We start from the raw sequence: 17,722 nt of genomic DNA, 5'->3' as shown, positions 1-17,722 counted from the left end.
AGAGGCTCGGAGGCCGGGGGGCGGGGGCGGCGCGGAGCGGGCGGTGACGGCGGCGGAGGCAGCGGCTGTGCCCGGGCCCCGTGCGTCTGTCCGCGCCCGGTGGATGTGAATCGGCGGCGGCGGCGGCGGAGGAGTCGGTGGGCCGGCGCCGGGCCTGTGGGAGCGCGGAGGATGAGGCCGCTGCCGGGCGCTCCTGGCGTGGCGGCGGCCGCCGCGTTGTTGCTGCTGCTGCTGCCCCGGGCTCGGTCTGACGAGCACGAACACACGGTGAGGCGAAGCGAGCCGCGCGGCCGCCCCCGCCCCAGCCCCGCTCCCCAGCCTGCCGCCCCGCCAGGCCCGGCGTGGTCCGAAGGCCCGGGGGGCCCGGTGCAGCCCCGCGGCCGCCCGAGCGCTCCTTCCGGTCGGGCATGGCGGGGCCGGATCCGCGGGAGCTGGGAGGAGGCATTTCCGAGCACTCGGGGCTGCCTGGGCCTTGCTCCCCAGCTCCGCCTCTCGGGGCTGCTACCCCGGGGTCGGCCCGGAGCGGGCTCTGGACCCGGGAAACTGGACGCTGTGCACACAGCACGGCGGAGGATGGATGCGTGGTGATCCAGGCGCTTGCCAACCAGGAAATACCCATCGCTTCGCGCAGGGCTCCGGCCTCTTCCTACCCTTCTCTCTCCCTCTCGCCCGAACGGGATTTAAACCGTGGGGTGGGGACAGCTTTAGGGAAGCGGAGGTGTGAACGGTTTACACGCGGACACGTCTTCACCCTGCACGCACTCGGTCCCCAGGACTCCCTTGTAACTTTCTCCACGCTCCGTGAGTGCCCAGAGGACGCCCTGTTCGGGTGGTCGGTCCCTAACTGGGACAGCTCTGCCCTTGTGTCACCCAGCCCTCAGGCCACACCCCCACTCACTTTTGCTTTTGGCCTGAAGTTGATTGGCGGTTTATTTAATTGTATCTTCACATCAAAGCTCGCCTATTAATGACTCTTGGAGTGACTTTCACCTAGAGCTGTAACGCTGTGGAATTCACTTACTTATTTCTTTATTCAGAATGGTAGACGCCGGGAAGTGTGGAAAGTCAGATAAACCTAGAAGATTGCTTGGCGAATTGGAGATTGTTTCTAGGTTCTTATTAGTATTATGATTTTTTTTGCCCGAGTAGTTGTGTATTTACTAAATTTAAAATATGTGGAGAACGTTTGGCTGTAGCTGATCGGTGACAAAATGGGAGTACGCTGCTTTAAGGGGCAGACGGTAGATTTTGTTTGTAGTGAATAAAACTTTGTTCAATGGCCTGGATTAGCCAATAAAAAACTCTAAACTAGGCTGTTGTATTATCAGTCACTGCCAGAATCTAATTGCATGTGTATGCGAGTTTTTTTTTTCCCTAGAGAAACGCTGAATCAGTAACTTTTTTCTGCGACACTTGTGATTTTTCACTTTAAGATATTTTTGGTTTCCTTTAAATTTCAGCAAGTATAGTAGTTTAAATAGTATTTGCCATTTTTTTAAACAGTTGAGTTTCCATGTAAAATCTGGAACTTGTTGTTAGTTTTAGATCGACCATATAGACAGAAATTTATGTTCTACCTTTTTGAATTTTCTATTTTATACTGCTACTAAGAGGGAAGACTTAGTTTATAATATAATCAGTTGTAAGTGTACAGAACTGTAGCATAATCCACAAGTTTTGTGCATGGCAGTTTCAATGAGAAAAATTTTAAAGCTTATTTATTTTTATTCTATGTGTCAGTTTTGCCAGCATGAATGTAGTATGTGTATCATGTATATTCTGAGTATCTTAGAGGCTAGAAGAGGGTGTCAGATCCCCTGGAACTAGAGTGACAGAAGTAAGCTACCCAGTGTGAATACTGGGAACCAAAGCTAGGTCTTAACTGGCTTGAGCCATCTCTCCAGTCCCCAGTTCAGTGAAATTTTATTGTTAAGAATGCCATATTTAGTTACTTCATTCGTTCATTCATTCATTCAGTTCTGGGGATTGAACTCAGGCCATTCTGTGTGGTATGTACATATTCCACCACTGAATGGAATACTCCTTTTTTTGAAACAGGGTTTCCTCTGTGTAGCCCTGGCTGTCCTGGAACTTGTTCTTTAGACCAGGCTGGCCTTGAATTCTGAGATCCTCCTGCCTCTGCCTCCTGAGTGCTGGGATTGAAGGTGAGCCCCACCACATCTGGCTACACCTGGAATGTTTTAATTTTTATGTACATAAAATATTTAATAAAAGGGATACTGGTCCCCCTGCGCCTCCCCCCCCCCCATTGGAGATAGAGCCCATGGCTTTGCAGATGCTGTGCACGGCCGTATCTCTGCACTCCACTCTTATCCCAAAAGGATGCGGTGTGAAGCTACGGCATGTGTGCGATGGTTGCCGCACTGAAGCGGGAGAGTGGGAGTCAGTGCACATGTGTGTTGAAAAAGATCCTTTCCTTTACTTCTTCTAAGTTTCTTGGAACTATTTCTTGAAACCTAGGTCTTCACCTTGGCCGGATAATAGGGCTCTAATCAAGTGACTTCTTTTTTCTTTTCTTCCAAGAAGGCAGAGTAGCTAGTGAAGAGAGAAGGAGACAAGTTGTCAAGGGAAGATTGCTGAGTGATGTTTAAAAAACCACTTGTGGTGTTGAGTTATTAATTAAAGAACAACTTGCAGAAGCTAAAGCTTGCCCTTTAGACCATTTTCTGCCGAGACCTTACTGAAGGAATACTAATAGGACTTGAAACAGTATGTGCCAGGTCCTGTGTGGTTTTCCATATATTAACTCACATTCAGTGTGTGTTGACAACAGTGAGGGCCAGAGAGGTAGCTTGGTTGTGGTGTGCTTTCCTAACGTGTGCAAGACCTCAGTTTTACATCATAGCACCCTAAGATAAGTAACCATGGCAGGAGAGTGATGCACCCTAACAGACTAGGAGATAGGCCTCGAGAGGTAGTCTTGTGTGAAGTTGCACCCAGTATGAATAGAGGTGGAATTTGACCCTAAACCACCTTCTAGTTAATAAGTCTTTTGAAGAAACAAATTTTGTGCATGTTTTTGTATATGGGTTTGGCTGTGTGCACGTGTGCGTATGGAGGTCAGAGGTTGGTAGTAAGTTTGTCCTCAGTTGCTCCCTGCCTTTGCTGGTGAGAGGCCATGTAAGCTCACTCAATAAGCTAGGCTGGCTAGCCAGTGAGCCCCAGGGATCCTTGCGGCTCTTCCTCCCAAGTGCTGGGATACAGGTGTGCACCACCTCCCTTGGCTTCTTCCGTGGATACTGGAGAGCTTTACCAACTGAGGTGTTTTCCTAGGCCCACATTGGTTTCTTTAGTCAGCTCAGCTTGTTTTCTTGAGAACAGGACCATAAAGCCCTGGATGGAACTTTTAAGTTCATGAGGAAGTGTTTGGGTGAGTCTGAGGAAGTGTTTGGGTGAGTCTAGGTCCACATTGTTTGTACAAGCATTAGGAAGCCATAGGGCTCATGCACAGTGGACAGGTGGCCGAGCATTCATGCAAGACTGCACTTCCTTGTTTCAGTGCCACTAAGCCACCATGTTGAAATTATTTATGAACAAAGGATCTTATACTTTTCTTGCTTGCTACTTTTAAAACATTTTTTATTTGAAAAATTTATTATTTGTGCATTTGCTCTTGGAGGCCATAGAAGGGTGTTGAATCCCCTGAAACTGGAGTTACAGGGAACCAAACTGTGTGGTCCTTAGGAAGAGCAGCTAGCACTCTTACCTGCTGAGCCATCTCTCCAGCCGTTTTACTGTTGCTTTTTGGAGGATGGAGTCTTAGTATTGGCTAAACTGATCGTGAATTCTTGGCTGGACTTAAGTGATTTTCCTGCCTTGGGTTTTTGAATAGCTGGGGCATGCATCATTATCCCTGGTAGATAGTTTTATTTTATAGTGGGTCCCCCAAATTAGCTGGTTCTAAGAAGGAATGACTATCCTGTTATCCCCTATAGCCCCCACGCTCCCCTTTTTTCTGTACCCACTTACCTAGGGCTTGGCTTACCATTTGACCCATATAGAGTTCTTTAAACTTTTTGGCTACACATGTAGTTGCTTGTTTTCTTCCGTGGTTTGGGAAGTGACTGTGTGAGCCGCAGTGGGCATGTGGAGGCCAGAGGAAAGCTTGTGGGAGATGGTTCTTTCCTTCTGCGTGTAGACTCGGACTGAAATTCAGTTTGTCAGGCTTAGCAGCCAGTACCTTTATCCATTGAGCTGGCCGGCCATCTTGTTGGCACCCTTCTCCCATCCCCCTGTATTCTTTATGTGCTTATTTATCCATAGTTCTTCCAGCATTCTTGGAAAAATGATGAGAAGGAAATGAGCTGTTGACTTCTGGAGAATCTGCTAATTTTAGTTTTTAAAGGTTGGACTGTATAGATTATAGGACACTGAAATTAAAATTAACGAATACTTTCATTTATCAAAGATGGTCTCTTATTACATCACTGAAGGGTCATAAAAAGTTCTCTTTAAAGACAGACATAGTCATACACACCTTTAATCCCAGCACTGGGAGACAGAGTCAGATGGCTCTCTTGTGAGTTCCAGGTCAGCCAGGGCTACATAACGAGACCCTTTGGGGGGGGGGGCTTTAAAGTAAGGAAGAAGGTGAGGAAGATAGCTCAGTGGGTGAAAAACATGTGGCACTTTTGTGGGTTCTGTTTCTCAGCATAGTCAGCAGGTTGTGTCCTGTTCTTGTGTCCCTTCCCTCACACCTGTTACATATGTACCATAGCACTGTGCTTAGTCTTAGGAGTACATAGCTAGTGTCTGTTGAATGACTCGAGTGATTAGGTAACTACTAGGAGCAAAAATATGTAGTGTGGCAGCATGAAACTCACGTACAGCATAGTGAACAAAACCAGCCCGTTCCTCACCTGTGGGCATAGCTCTAGGTTCCTTATCTGAATCCCAATTCTTTTAGTCTTTGCAGTTGTGGTTTCAGAATTTCTGATGTGGGGTGGCCCCACCTCTGCCTAAGATGTCTTACTTTGCCTCTGTCGGAAACTTTTTATATTGTACCACTGATTTGATTTGGAAAAGGTTTTAAGACTCGATTTTTTTTTCCTGTTTATTAAGGGTCTGGCTTGTCTATATAGAAAGGCTCCATGTGCATGCAGCGCCCATGGAGACCAGAAGAGGGCATCAGATCCCCTAGAAGAGGAGTTACAGTGGGTTGTGGGCTGCCATACAGGTCCTGGAAACTGAACCTGAGTCCTCTGCAGGAGCAGCAAGTGCTTTTAACCACTGAGCCAGCTCTCTAGTCCCCACCTACAGAAGGATTTGTTCAGACAACAAATGGCAGCTTTTGTCATAGTCTGTGTTAAAAATATAGGAACGTTAGAAACATTCTTGATGATTTATGAGAATTAGGCATGTCCTACAAATGAGCTTTGAACATGCTAGTGCAGATTTAGTTTGTACAAAATGCCATACTTGGGCCTGTTTTGGGCTGTACTTAGTGATAAATGGAAAGTTGAGGTACAGAGCTATTTTAAGAAAGAATCAGGGGGCTGGTGAGATGGCTCAGTGGGTAAGAGCACCCGACTGCTCTTCCGAAGGTCCAGAGTTCAAATCCCAGCAACCACATGGTGGCTCACAACCATCCGTAACGAGATCTGGCGCCCTCTTCTGGAGTGTCTGAAGACAGCTACAGTGTACTTACATATAATAAATAAATCTTTAAAAAAAAAAAGAATCATTATCTCAACACACTGTTGAAAACAAAAATTAGAAGGAAATCTAATTTATATTAATATTCTTAAGTATAGTTTTAAATAATTGAAAGGCTTTTGAAACTAATTTCTGAAATACATAAATGGATTTTGCTCTCTCTAATAAAAGCATTTTAAAGTCAACATGATCCTTTCCTGTAAAAATGAAAGATAGCGCTTGAGCCCTAATTTTGAGTTTCTGATCCTGGGTGGGCAGCATAATTTCTGAGTTCTTAGTCTGACTCACAAAGAAGTCAGCACCACTTTTGCAGTGTTCTTTCCGGAGATGGGGGAGAAGGGAAGTACGGTGTCTTATCAGGGAGTAAAGTTTTGCTGTCTTCTCTTTAAACATAAACAGATGAGCAGGACCCAGCACTGCGACTGCTTGAGAAGAAGGTCTTGACTTCTGAGATTAGAATGCAGATACTGTCTGAGGGTCTTTTCCTTTAGAGCAGATTAAAGTCTCAAATGAAAAGGTTGTTTGGCATTGAGTGCTGTACACTTGTGTTGCTTTGTACAGCTACCTTTTAAAGTTTTTTCTTTTTGTTTAAAAACTATCTGGAAGTCAACAAAAGCAAAGTCCTAGTTTGTAAAATAATAATTACAGAGGCTTGAACAATTTATTTACGAGGCAAGGTCTTTCTAGGTAGCCAAGGAGGACCTAGAACTTGGTATGGAGCCTGCGCTGCCTCTGACTTAGCTTGCCTCCACATCAGCTTTCAAAGGCTGTGATTACAGGTGTGCTCCACCATGCCTGACTTGAACAAATTACTTAGCATCTCTCTTGTTTTCATTTTGAATCTGTAAAAGTGGTGAAATAACACGGCCTAGCAGTTTTGAGAAGACTCCATGTTTACAGAAAGACTTTAGGCCTGTGCCTAGCTCCTGGACTGTAGTTATAAAGTGGCAGCTAGCGTCGAGCTGTCATAGAAGCCGTGCAAGGATGGTCAGTTAAAGCTTCACCTGTGGAGTTAAGTAAGGAGCAGGAGGCATATCTGAAGGGCAGGTAGGATTTGACTAATTGCAGAAAAGAAGGGCATTGAGGATTTCAGGGAAAGAGAAGGAAAGAGGTGAAGTACATTTGGAAAGGAAGAGAGTGCTAAGGCATTTTGACTGGAGTGGGCAGTGCAAACCAGTGTTGCAGTGAAATTCTGAAGGTGGGAGTAACTAGGTGAAAAACGCAGGAAGCTGGCTTCTCCTTTCTTGGGGCTGCTTCCCCCAGAGGCTCAGATGGATGGAATTACTGCCAGGCTAGGGACCTCTGCTCTGCTTCCTTGACAGTCCTCTTCCCCAGAGACATTTTACAGGTAAATGAGGACACCCTGTTCCTCAGTGCCATTGCCCAGTGCAGGTTTTCTAAACAAAGTATTTTAATTTTATTTTAATTTAATTTTATTTTATTTCTTGCTAGGAATTCTTGGGATACTTTGGGAGGGAGTTAGCCTGGTCTTCACCACAGGTTTCTAAGGTAGAGGAGTGGAGGGAAAGCCTTCCCCAAACTCAGGGAGCTCAGGGAGTTTGTCCTCAGCTTCAGGGGAGGAAAAGCTTCCCCGCCTCCTTAGAAGGTTCTGTGATAGCTTCCTTTTGGTTCCTCGGGCTTCAGGATATCTCTAACTTTCTCTCTTAAGATGGAGCTCTTAAGATAGAGGCTGTGTAGCCAGATTAGCTTCAAACTCACCCACCATGCTCAGGAAACTGAGATCTTGACCTAGGCTTGGGAGCCCTTACTTTCAGGGGTGAATAAAGTCTGGATGAAGCAGTAAGCATTTTAAGTTCATTGTATTTGACTGCAAAAAAGGAGCCTGTTAAAAAAGTGAAGCATTGTCTGGGCTCCTCCGTCCTCACCTGCAGCTGATTGTGTTTCTCATTGCTGCTTGAGCCCTGTTTCAGATTCTTAGACTACAGAGTTGGCCACACTGTTGTCATAGTTTTTAATGTTCACCTGTACCTTTGTGTTTCTGATTGCTGCGTTCTCTCTTCCTGGAGAGAATCTTAAACTATAGAATGTGTACATTTTTGTTCTAGTTCTTGGCTCATTCCCTTACAGCTCTGCCAGCCTGTTAAGGTTTCACATGTTCAAACTAACTAATGTCTTTTCAGAATGTGGGTTTAATATATATTGTTACCCTTAAACTGTTTGGATGTATGTAAAATAAATGAATGTTTTACTTTCAAGAAGTAATTATGTTCAGAATTTTTATTTCTAAAGAATATTTAGATTTATTTCAAAGGTATTTCTAGAGTTACATATAACATTTCTACAGACTCAGCAGAATTCATGGCCAGGTTCTCATTAAGGGGCACTTCTATACAATGTTCCAGTCTCTCTTTTATCTCTGAGTGAATATTGTTATCGTCAGCACATACTTTGATTAAGTTGCCAATGAACTTGGCATGTCACTGTTTCTTCAGTGTTTACCAGTGGTATTAAATACGTTTTCATTCTTGGAACTCTGATCCGAGAGAAGTGGCTGTGGAGATCTCAGTTTGGAGACTTGGGAGGATGTAAACCTAGAAAGGAGGACTCTGACTAATGCTGTGATTGTGCATTGGGAGGGAGACCTACCACAGGGCTGTCAGTCACACCCCTAAGGAAAAGAGAGCGTTATGGATAGAGGCATATGGAGACATTATTACTCAGACTCGTTAATTACTTACGTCACGTATGGAGATTATCTGTAGTTGTTTTTCTGAACTTGCTTGAAGCAGCCTGTAGTTTTCTGTATTACTCTTCACCCTGACCTTTCTCTGATAGAGCAGAATTAATTATTCCTTTATGTCGCTACCATAGCTCTTCGTTACTGTAGTCACAACCTTTTCCCCATTGTTAGTCATTTATATGTATAGTTCTTCGTGGGTTGTGAACTTGAAGGAAAGAAGACTTATTCTTTATTAAATATTAAAAAATGCTTTATTTTTGAGACAGAGTCTGACCATGTAGTTCTGTCTGGAACACAGTGCATAGACCAGGCTGGCCTGGAAGTCAGAAGTACCTTTCTCTGCCTCCCAAATGCTGGGATTAATGTATCACCATCCGTGTGCCACTGTGCCAGGCAAGAGGGATATTTTTTATTGTCCGTATATCCTTAATATCGAATTTCGGGCTTACTGTATGCTGCCTGTGTGTCTGAACAGTAAAATAGTTTTTCCATCTTTGATTCTTTGAATGATGTCTTCTCTGAACAACGAGGCAGTTAGTGTGTTTTAGGGAGGTGGTGGTTGTTGATATGAGCAGAAAGGAAGAAACAAATTTTTGGAGTAAGAGTAGATAAGCTAGTGGCTTGGTGTTCTTTGGAAGACAGAGAAGAGCTTTGGGGTTGAGTCTCCTAGAATCGTTAGGAGTTGAAACAGTAGATTTGAGTAAGGTTAATTTGGTTGTAAACACATTAGATTTTTGTTGAAAGTGTTTATCGATCAGTTTTTAATGGTAGAAGTAGAAATAGAAATTATATAGCTGCTAGTTGTATAGCTTCCTGTTAAATGATTCTCTTTAAGAGATCAGTAGAGTAGGGAACACATTCTATTGAAAGCAGACTCCTTCAGTGATGAACACAGTTGTTGGCACATGATAGGCACTTCATAAATATTATCTATTGGGTCAGCTTTTGTACTATCAGTTGATTTGAAAATACCTGGGGCTGGAGAGATGGCTCAGTGGTTAAGAACACTGACTGCTCTTTCAGAGGTCTTGAGTTCAGTTCCCAGCAATCACATGGTGGCTCACAACCATCTGTGATGGGATCATATGCTCTCTTCTGGTGTGTCTGAAGACAGCTACAATGTACTCATACAAATAAAATAAGTAACTCTTAAAAAATAAAAAGAAAGAAATGCAAAAAGGAAAGTACCCAGCACCTCTTGCAGAGGGCCAGAGTTTGGATCATGTACCTCACAGCTCCCTGTGCCTTCAGCTCTAGTGGATACCATGCCTCTGGCCTCCATACACACAAACACATAAACATAATTTAAAAATAAGCCTGATGATGTCTGATTAATATTACTATGAATTTTAAATTTATAGAGAAAAATTTTTAAAAAAATCCTCGGTAGGTTGTACTGCTGGGTCACAAAAAGGTGAAGTTGGCTGCCCCAGACCTACATATGGCTGTATATAATATTCACCAATGGTTAGAGGTATAATTCAAAGAAACAGGGATGCAGGGTGAGTCTCTCATGATGGTAGAATGTGGCTTTGGATGCAGTTCTTGTGTTGGCTGCACTGTTGCTTTTCTTCTGCTAGATGTTTGTCTCCTGTCTAGGACAGTGGCTGTGAGGAAGACTGAGGCAAGGCTGCCTGGCTTGTCAGAGTTTGTCAGGGGAGGGGGTCTAATGGTGAATGTGAAGAGGCCGCTGATTTTCTTCCTCCTTCCTTGTGCAGGTTCCCTGTCAAAGTATGTTGGCTTGGGGCTTGCCTTTATTTAATAGTTACAAACCTACTTTCACAAGCTCTTGACTTTTTAAAAAAACATTGTCTTTTGTAAAACAAATTTTGGGGAAAATGGGTTTTGAGACCACAATCAGGATAAAATTTTAAGAGTCATGACCCTTGATTTTGAAAGTGTGGACATTGGTAGTCGGATTAAATTTCTACTGTTTCACCTTTTTAGCATCTTGAATGTGGACAGTTTACTTAAATGAAATAGATATTTTAAAAGTACACGTCTTGTTTTTCTTGTTACAGTATCAAGATAAAGAAGAAGTTGTTTTGTGGATGAATACTGTTGGGCCCTACCACAATCGCCAAGAAACATACAAATACTTTTCACTTCCATTCTGTGTGGGGTCAAAAAAAAGTATCAGTCATTACCATGAAACTTTGGGAGAAGCACTTCAAGGAGTTGAATTAGAATTTAGTGGCCTGGACATTAAATTTAAAGGTAAGTTAGCATTGGTAGTCCTTACTGACGTTGGAGCCTGGAAGTTTTCCTGTATGGCATTGTTCATTATAGGATGGTTAGCATAGTAAATTGTTAATAGAATGCTTCCCTAACATAGTTCTTTCTAAAAAGTATTTTTTTTTTGTAAACTTACTCGATACATATATGCCTGGGAAGGCCTTTATAGATCTCATAATAAAGTGATTTTTGGAGGTGTGGGACTCTAAAGGGATATGTGGTTTCTGAAAAATTTGTGTAAAGCCTCACAAATCTAAGTTGTACAATATACTCAGAATGTATTTGGTATTGCTGTACTAATGCATCCTTAACACCTGTAGAATATTTAAAATTTAGGTCACTTAGGTTTAAGGAGGAGTCTCTTTGTAGGCGCTGCCCATGAGAATGTGTGTTTATACGTTATCCTCTGTGAGCTCTCAGCTCCCTGCACAGGCATTTGTAGAACCATGGTTAAAGCATCTCTGCGAAGTTAAGTTTACTGAATCTGTGATCTGGAAGTTTTAATTTTTTAAAAAATAGAACACAGGCTTTATACTCAGGAACTTTGCTTTTAGCCTTATTTCTTTTACTTCATTGATTTTAGTAAAATCGTTTGCTCCAATTTTGACTTTATTATGTCTATGGATGTGAATATAGATAGTAACTACCTTCTGATATTTTTAGTTCATTGGGAGGAGGCTACAGCATGAGATACAAGGATAATATTACTTTGATTTGTTAAATTGTGTTTTTATTTATCAGATTTCTTTTTGTTACTGTTTTGAAAATGGATGCATATATTTATACCTTCTCCATAATGTCCCTTGGGACTTAATTATAATATTGAGTTGTAAATTTAAACCATAGTGGTGTGGCCTATAATTTTATGAGCGTTAGAAACATACCCTGAGGCTTATGTTTTAATTTAATAAGGTAATTGAAATATTTAATCATAAATATGAAGAAACTAAATGGGAACGCGTGATTTTTGGGAACCTCAGTACTGAATTTATCCGTTTAGCTTCTCCTTTTCTGGACTTGGTAGACATGTCTCATTTAATAGGGAGAAGTGTATGGGGGGAGGGGGAGGGAGGGAGAGAGGGAAGGAGGGAGAGGAAGAGAGAGATAGGGAGGGAGGGAGGAGAGGAAGGGAGAGTGAGAGAGAGAGAGAGAGAGAAGTCCTGTCTTGTGCAGCAGTTTCATCAGAAATCCTTCTGCCTTACTTACATTTCTACAGCAGTCTTACTTACCTCCTTTCTGCAAATTCCTCGAGACTGAGTGGAGATCAGCAGTCAGGCTATTTTCATGGCCTTGAAAGTGAGGTTTGTTTTCTTTCTAGACTGAGCTAATACTTGAGGGACGGAAGAATTGCCCATTGTTACTCCCCAAAAGGTAGCAGTTCTTGGGGCCTAGCCAGCTCTACACCTACTGCTGGATACACAGCCAAAATAGCTGCTAATTTAGGTAGTCTAGATGAAGTAGCCAATGGATACTGGATTTCGTTTACTGCTACAGTACACTTTTGCTTCATAAAGATGATCATGCTTTGAAAATTGTTCCTGATTGTTACTCCTTGTTATTTTTAATACATTTTTGGGTAAAATGTACCTTTGGAGACCCAGGTATGGGGCATTTGTTTTTGGTATTTCGTACATACCAACAATGATATAGAAAGCAGAACATTGTTTCAATATGAAATGCTGATCTGTCTGTCTGTCTGTCTGTCTGTCTATTATTTTGAGGTGTTTTAAAGTAGAGACGTGTGAAGCTCAGGCTGGCCTCAAACCTGCTGTGTATCTGAGGCTGTCCTTGATTTTCTCATTCTCTTCACTTGCGTGCTGGGATTATGGACATGCAGCATTGTATCCAACTAATATTTGTTTTTCGTTTTTCATCTCAATCAGTTCACTTTTCGATTCTTCTGAAGGTGTGTTCATATGCAGTAAAAATTTTAAAATGCACACACGTACATGTGCTCACACACTTGCATACATACAAAGACATATTAGTAATGTATTTAAACTTAGCAGATTCTATCAGACTAATGGGATTGGTACCATTTGGTAGTGTGAAGGTCACTAGAGAGGTTATTTTAAGGAACTAATCATATTCTTGTTCTGAAGACTATTTTAGGTCTGCATTGTGTCGGATGCCTCTCACTTCAGATTTTCTGCACAACCTTCTCTTTTTGTTATATGCTGGTGCTAGACAAAAATGCTAATTGAGACCATTTAGAGAAAATACATTAAATATACAAGGACAGATATATATTAGGTATCCTTGAACCAGGCCTGATTTTATATCTTTCTAATTATGGATACAATCTCTTAGAACATTGCTATTACCAGGTAGAAAGCTTTATGTTTTAGAATGAGACGTGGTATAACTACTGCCTTCTGTGTAAATATGGAAAGAATATTCAGGTAGTACTATGTCCAATTTTCCCAGGAACCACCAAACTGATTTCCAGAATCTCACCAGCAATGGAGAAGTGTTCCTCTTGCTAGCATCTGCTGTCACCTGAGTTTTTGATCTTAGCCATTCTGACTCATGTAAGGTAGAATCTCAGGGGTGTTTTGATTTGCATTTCCCTGGTGATGAAGGATGTTGAACATTTTTTTAGGTGCTTCTTAGCCATTCGGTATTCCTCAGTTGAGAATTCTTTGTTTAGCTCTGTACCCCATTTGCGGATGCCAACAAGAGCTTGCTGACAGGAGCCTGATACAGCCGTCTTCTAAGAGGCTCTGCCAGTGCCTGACAAATACAGAAGTGGATGCTCACAGCCATCCATTGGATGGAGCACAGGGTCCCCAATGAAGGAGCTAGAGAAAATACCCAAGGAGCTGAAGGGGATTGCACCCCATAGGAGAAACAACAATATGAACTAACCAGTACCCCCAGAGCTCCCTGGGACTAAACCACCAATCAGAGAAAACATGGTGGGACTCATGGCTCTAGCGGCATATGTAGCAGAGGATGGTGTAGTCGGTCATCAATGGGAGGAGAGGCCTTTGGCCCTGTGAAGGTTCTGTGTCCCATTCTCTGTGGAGAATGCCAGGGCCAGGAAGAAGGAGTGGGTGGGTTGGGGAGCAGGGAGAAGAGGGGAGGGGATAGGGGATTTTTAGAGTGGAAACTAGGAAAGGGGATAACATTTGAAATGTAAATAAAGAAAATATCTAATAAAAATTAAAAAAAGAATATTCAATCTTTTGTCACTCTTGTCTGGGAAGCATGGGAAATAATATGCCTGATAGGACCACTGTTAGGTTTAAATGAGATAATGTACTTTTTAAAAGTACTTGGTATATAGTTTGTGAATAGTTGTGCCTACTAATATATATAGTATGAATCTGTAATTCTACTTATTTATATATATATTAGCACTTCTGAAATGTTAAATTACTGTATTCCCAAACTACAAACAAATTCTTTTTGCTGGTTTCATTAGGTTAGTATATTTCTACATATCGTAGCTGCTAAGACTCAGAATGCTCTTAATAAATTGTACAGTGTGTGCCTGCTTACTTTTATAACAGTTGGTTCCTTTTGATTATTAGATGATCTGGGATTGTAATTATAATATTTTGGTATGTGTGTATGTGTGTGTGTGTGTGTAAAAGGTATTACCATGCTGGACAGGCTAGCTTAAGCCTAGAACTTACTATATGTCCCTTGCTGGCCTTTGCTGAGGTCAGCTTAGGACTTCGGATTCTCTGCCTCAGCCTTTTGAGTGCTGGGATAGTATTCTTCATCAGGGGAAGCCACTGCTCAGTGTCTTTCCCTGTTATTTGAGAATCCTGTGGTATAATAGAGGGCATTAGTTGAAAAATAATGACTTCTAGGGATTACTCCTTTTCACTTATATATTTTTTAAAATTATTTCTTCTTTGAATATCCTAAACTAATATATAGATGACATTTTGTATTCCCTCTTACCTTGAGTGAATTGGTAAATTTAGAGTTCTGCAGATATGGAGAAACGCCAAGGCTATTTAGATCCTTATGAACTTAGAGTTGAGTGATTCTCCATCTTGGCTGCTCTCATTCCCAAAGGCAGCATTTCTAGTCTGCTATCTGCCTGAGTGGAAAAGCTGACTGCCAAAGGAAGGGGAAAGAATTTGGCATAGCAGGCCCCTCCTTCAGCTGGAGGACTTTTATTGAAGACAACCTCACACTCTGTTGACGGTCCCTAGCTCCTACTGTTTTCAGTGTTACTACTGCTGGAGCCTCCAGAAATTCTCCAGAGGAAAGTGCCTGTGCTCCCCGCAGTAGGAGATAAGTTGAGGGTATTCATCCAGCTGTGGTGGGTAGGGGAGAGAGAGAACATGAGCATCCAACCCCTTGTCCTTTTTACTTTCTTCTTCCTCTTCTGTGGTTGTTGTTTTCATCATCTTGTCATCAGTGTCGTCCTCATCGTCTTCATCCTAAGAACCAAACTGACTTCCATCCCCAGCCCTTGATTTTTTCTGAGACCTCAGATTGACCTCAAATCTGTGGTCCTTCTGTAGTTTACGTTCTAAGTCCTGGGATCACAGATGGAAGCGTCCTGTCCACTGCATGTAATTACTCTCTCTGTCAGCCCCTCTCTACCCTTTACATTTCAAGGTCTGTGGTATGTATCTTACACAGGCTATGACGTCAGTCCCATTGTCCCCAGGCAGCTTTTTTGCTCTCTTGTCCCCTGTGTTATGTGTCACTGGTCACATTCTCTGTTTTTCCTTTTCCAAAAGTCTGTTTAGCGCTTTTCATTTGTGATGGTTTGAATGATAGTGTCCCAACAGGTCACATGTTTGAATACTTGGTGTCATCAGTTGGTGATGGTGTTTGGGTGGGTTTAGGAGTTACAGCCTTGCTGGAGGAAGTATGTCACTCCTGGTGGGCTTTGAGATTTCGAAGCCATTTCAGTTTGTTCTCCCCACTTGTGTTTCAAAATGTGAGTCCTCAGCTTCTGCTGCAGCCACCATGCTTGCTTGCTATAGTGACTCTTCTCCCTCTGGTACTGTAACTGTAAGCCCAGTTCTCATTGCCTTGGTCATGGTGTTTTGCCATAGCCACTATTTTTGGTTTGATGGACTTACATCCTTTTCTACTGACACTTGAGTTTTTTTTTTTTTTTTTTTTTTTGTGGAGGAGGGGGAAGAAAACAAATTACCAGTGTCTAACCTTGCCTTGATAACCGGAGATACTGGAGCTTGCTGCTAGATTTCTCTTCCCTTTGGTTTCAATTAGAGCTTTAACCAGAACAAACACTTAGAATCTGAAACTTGTCAGTCCCTTGGTTTGTTTTTTGTTGATGTTGTTGTTGTTGTTGTTGTTTTTAAAGTACCTTATGCTAACTGTAGATTTCATAATAGCTTCTAATTCTCGGGTTTTTTTTTTTTTTGTATCATTAAAATTATTATTCTTCAGCTTGACATCACCCTCCAAAAGAAAAGGTATATGTATGGTTTTTTTTTCTTCTGATTTTTAGCAGTAATACAGTTTCAATACATAAAATTTAGGATCTACAGAGGAATATAACATTGAAATTTCTGTTTATCCAAATTGTTGAAAATATATAAAATTAAACTGAGCATGTTTGTACAGTCCTGTAATTCTAACACTTGTGAGGCTGAAATGGAAGGATTGGGAATTCCCAGTCAGCTTGAGGGCCTTGGTGAGATCCTGTCACAAGAAAGTAAAAATTGAATTCATATTACCTATGTTAATTTTTTAAACTTAACCCTTATGTAGTGTTTACCATATGCCAGTGATTTGAGCATTTTTAACTAAAATTATATGTAATTATTTTTATGCATTTTTTTCCTTATAACTTTGTGTGAGTTTACTCTTATATTGTTACTCTTCAAATGTAGCTCAGTAGTACTCTGTAATTAGGATGTGTACTTTCCCCACACTAGTTCCACCGTGATTTGCTCCCTCCCTTTCTCTTTCTTTTTAGAAATAACAAAGCTTTTAGCAGTTCTTACGCAAGGTATTATAATGTATATACAAATCTTTTACAAGCTTAAGTTCTTTGAATAGACTTACTAAACATATGTATATATTTATTTATATTTATATTTATATTTTTACTTAAAGGCTATAATAAACATTTTAAGGCAGTTTCTGTTTCCATCCTCCCTCCCTTACATTTTTTTAGTATTAGGGATTGAAGGGACCTTGTGGATGTTAAATGTTTCCCCACTGAGTTGCATTTCCAGGCCTTCCCCTCCACCCCTATGTTTTTGTTTTTGTTTTCCACTTTTTATTTTGAGACCCAGTCTTGCTGAGTTACATGGCCTAGCTTTGGGTTCCTCTGTAGCCCTGGCTGACTCTGAGCTTGTAAGCCTTCTGCACTAGCTTTCAGGTAGCTAGGGTTCCAGGGTTGTTCCCCTAGGCTATGTTGCCAGTCAGGTTGCTTAGTTAGTCTGTACCTTTGTGGTCTTTAAATCAACTGTGCATAGACCCACTATTTCCAGTCTGTGTTTTTAAAATCTATTTGGCAGTTATTGAGTATATAATTACCTTCCAGGCTGCACTAGGCCGTGAATGTAGAGAGTTTAACCAGACCTCTGACTTCAGGGGTCCATCCTTGGGCATTCTGAAATTGTACACTTAATTTTGTGTGATTATACGTTTTCAGGTTGGGGTGGGGTGGGGGTGGGTTGTGGCAGGGAATTAACACATTCGTGAGATTCTCAAGAGTGTAAGGGCACAAATACTCAAGACGAGTGTGAATGCATCACATTCCAGCCTAAGACAGCCCTGGGAAGGAGGCAGCACAGTTTCCAGTTTCACAGTTGAGGAACTGTGGGGGTCACAGAGAGGTTAAACCATTTGCTTTTGTTCAGATAGCTAGTAAGTAGTGGAACGCAGACCAGAACTCAGGACTTTGCCGTGTCACTAAGCACATATATGGTGATTTCATGATAACTTTGCAGAACACTTTGGAATTTGAGGTAAGAGTGTGCTTTTCCATATTAGTAATTCCATCAAAAGAGCAAGTGGAAGTAAGGTGGTGTGGTACATTCTCAGAGAACACAGTGTGTGCTGTGGTAGCTAGCGGTCGTTTTCTGGGCTGTTATTGGGCACACATTGGCAGTTAGATGCTGGATCTACTTAGCGTGGTGATCTCTGTGAGAAGTACGT

At 42.0% G+C, this 17,722-nt stretch overlaps 1 protein-coding gene across 2 annotated transcripts in view; it reads left to right on the top strand.

Moving 5' to 3' along the window:
• The window catches only part of Tm9sf3 (transmembrane 9 superfamily member 3), a 55,093-nt gene continuing 37,371 nt past the window's right edge, over positions 1 to 17,722 (top strand). Inside the window, exons 1-2 of one of the 2 annotated variants that reach the window (XM_021151354.2) lie at positions 1 to 267; positions 10,399 to 10,594. In XM_021151354.2, coding sequence (XP_021007013.1) covers positions 172 to 267; positions 10,399 to 10,594 — 292 coding nt within the window. In that variant the 5' untranslated portion in view covers positions 1 to 171. The remainder of the gene's footprint in view (positions 268 to 10,398; positions 10,595 to 17,722) is intronic. The other variant, XM_021151355.1, reaches the window with a different exon arrangement.

The sequence above is a fragment of the Mus caroli genome, chromosome 19, assembly GCF_900094665.2.
Source record: "Mus caroli chromosome 19, CAROLI_EIJ_v1.1, whole genome shotgun sequence".
Taxonomy (NCBI): domain Eukaryota; kingdom Metazoa; phylum Chordata; class Mammalia; order Rodentia; family Muridae; genus Mus; species Mus caroli.
The sequence above is the reverse complement of the archived record's forward strand: the minus strand, read 5'-3'. Positions and strand labels throughout refer to the sequence as shown.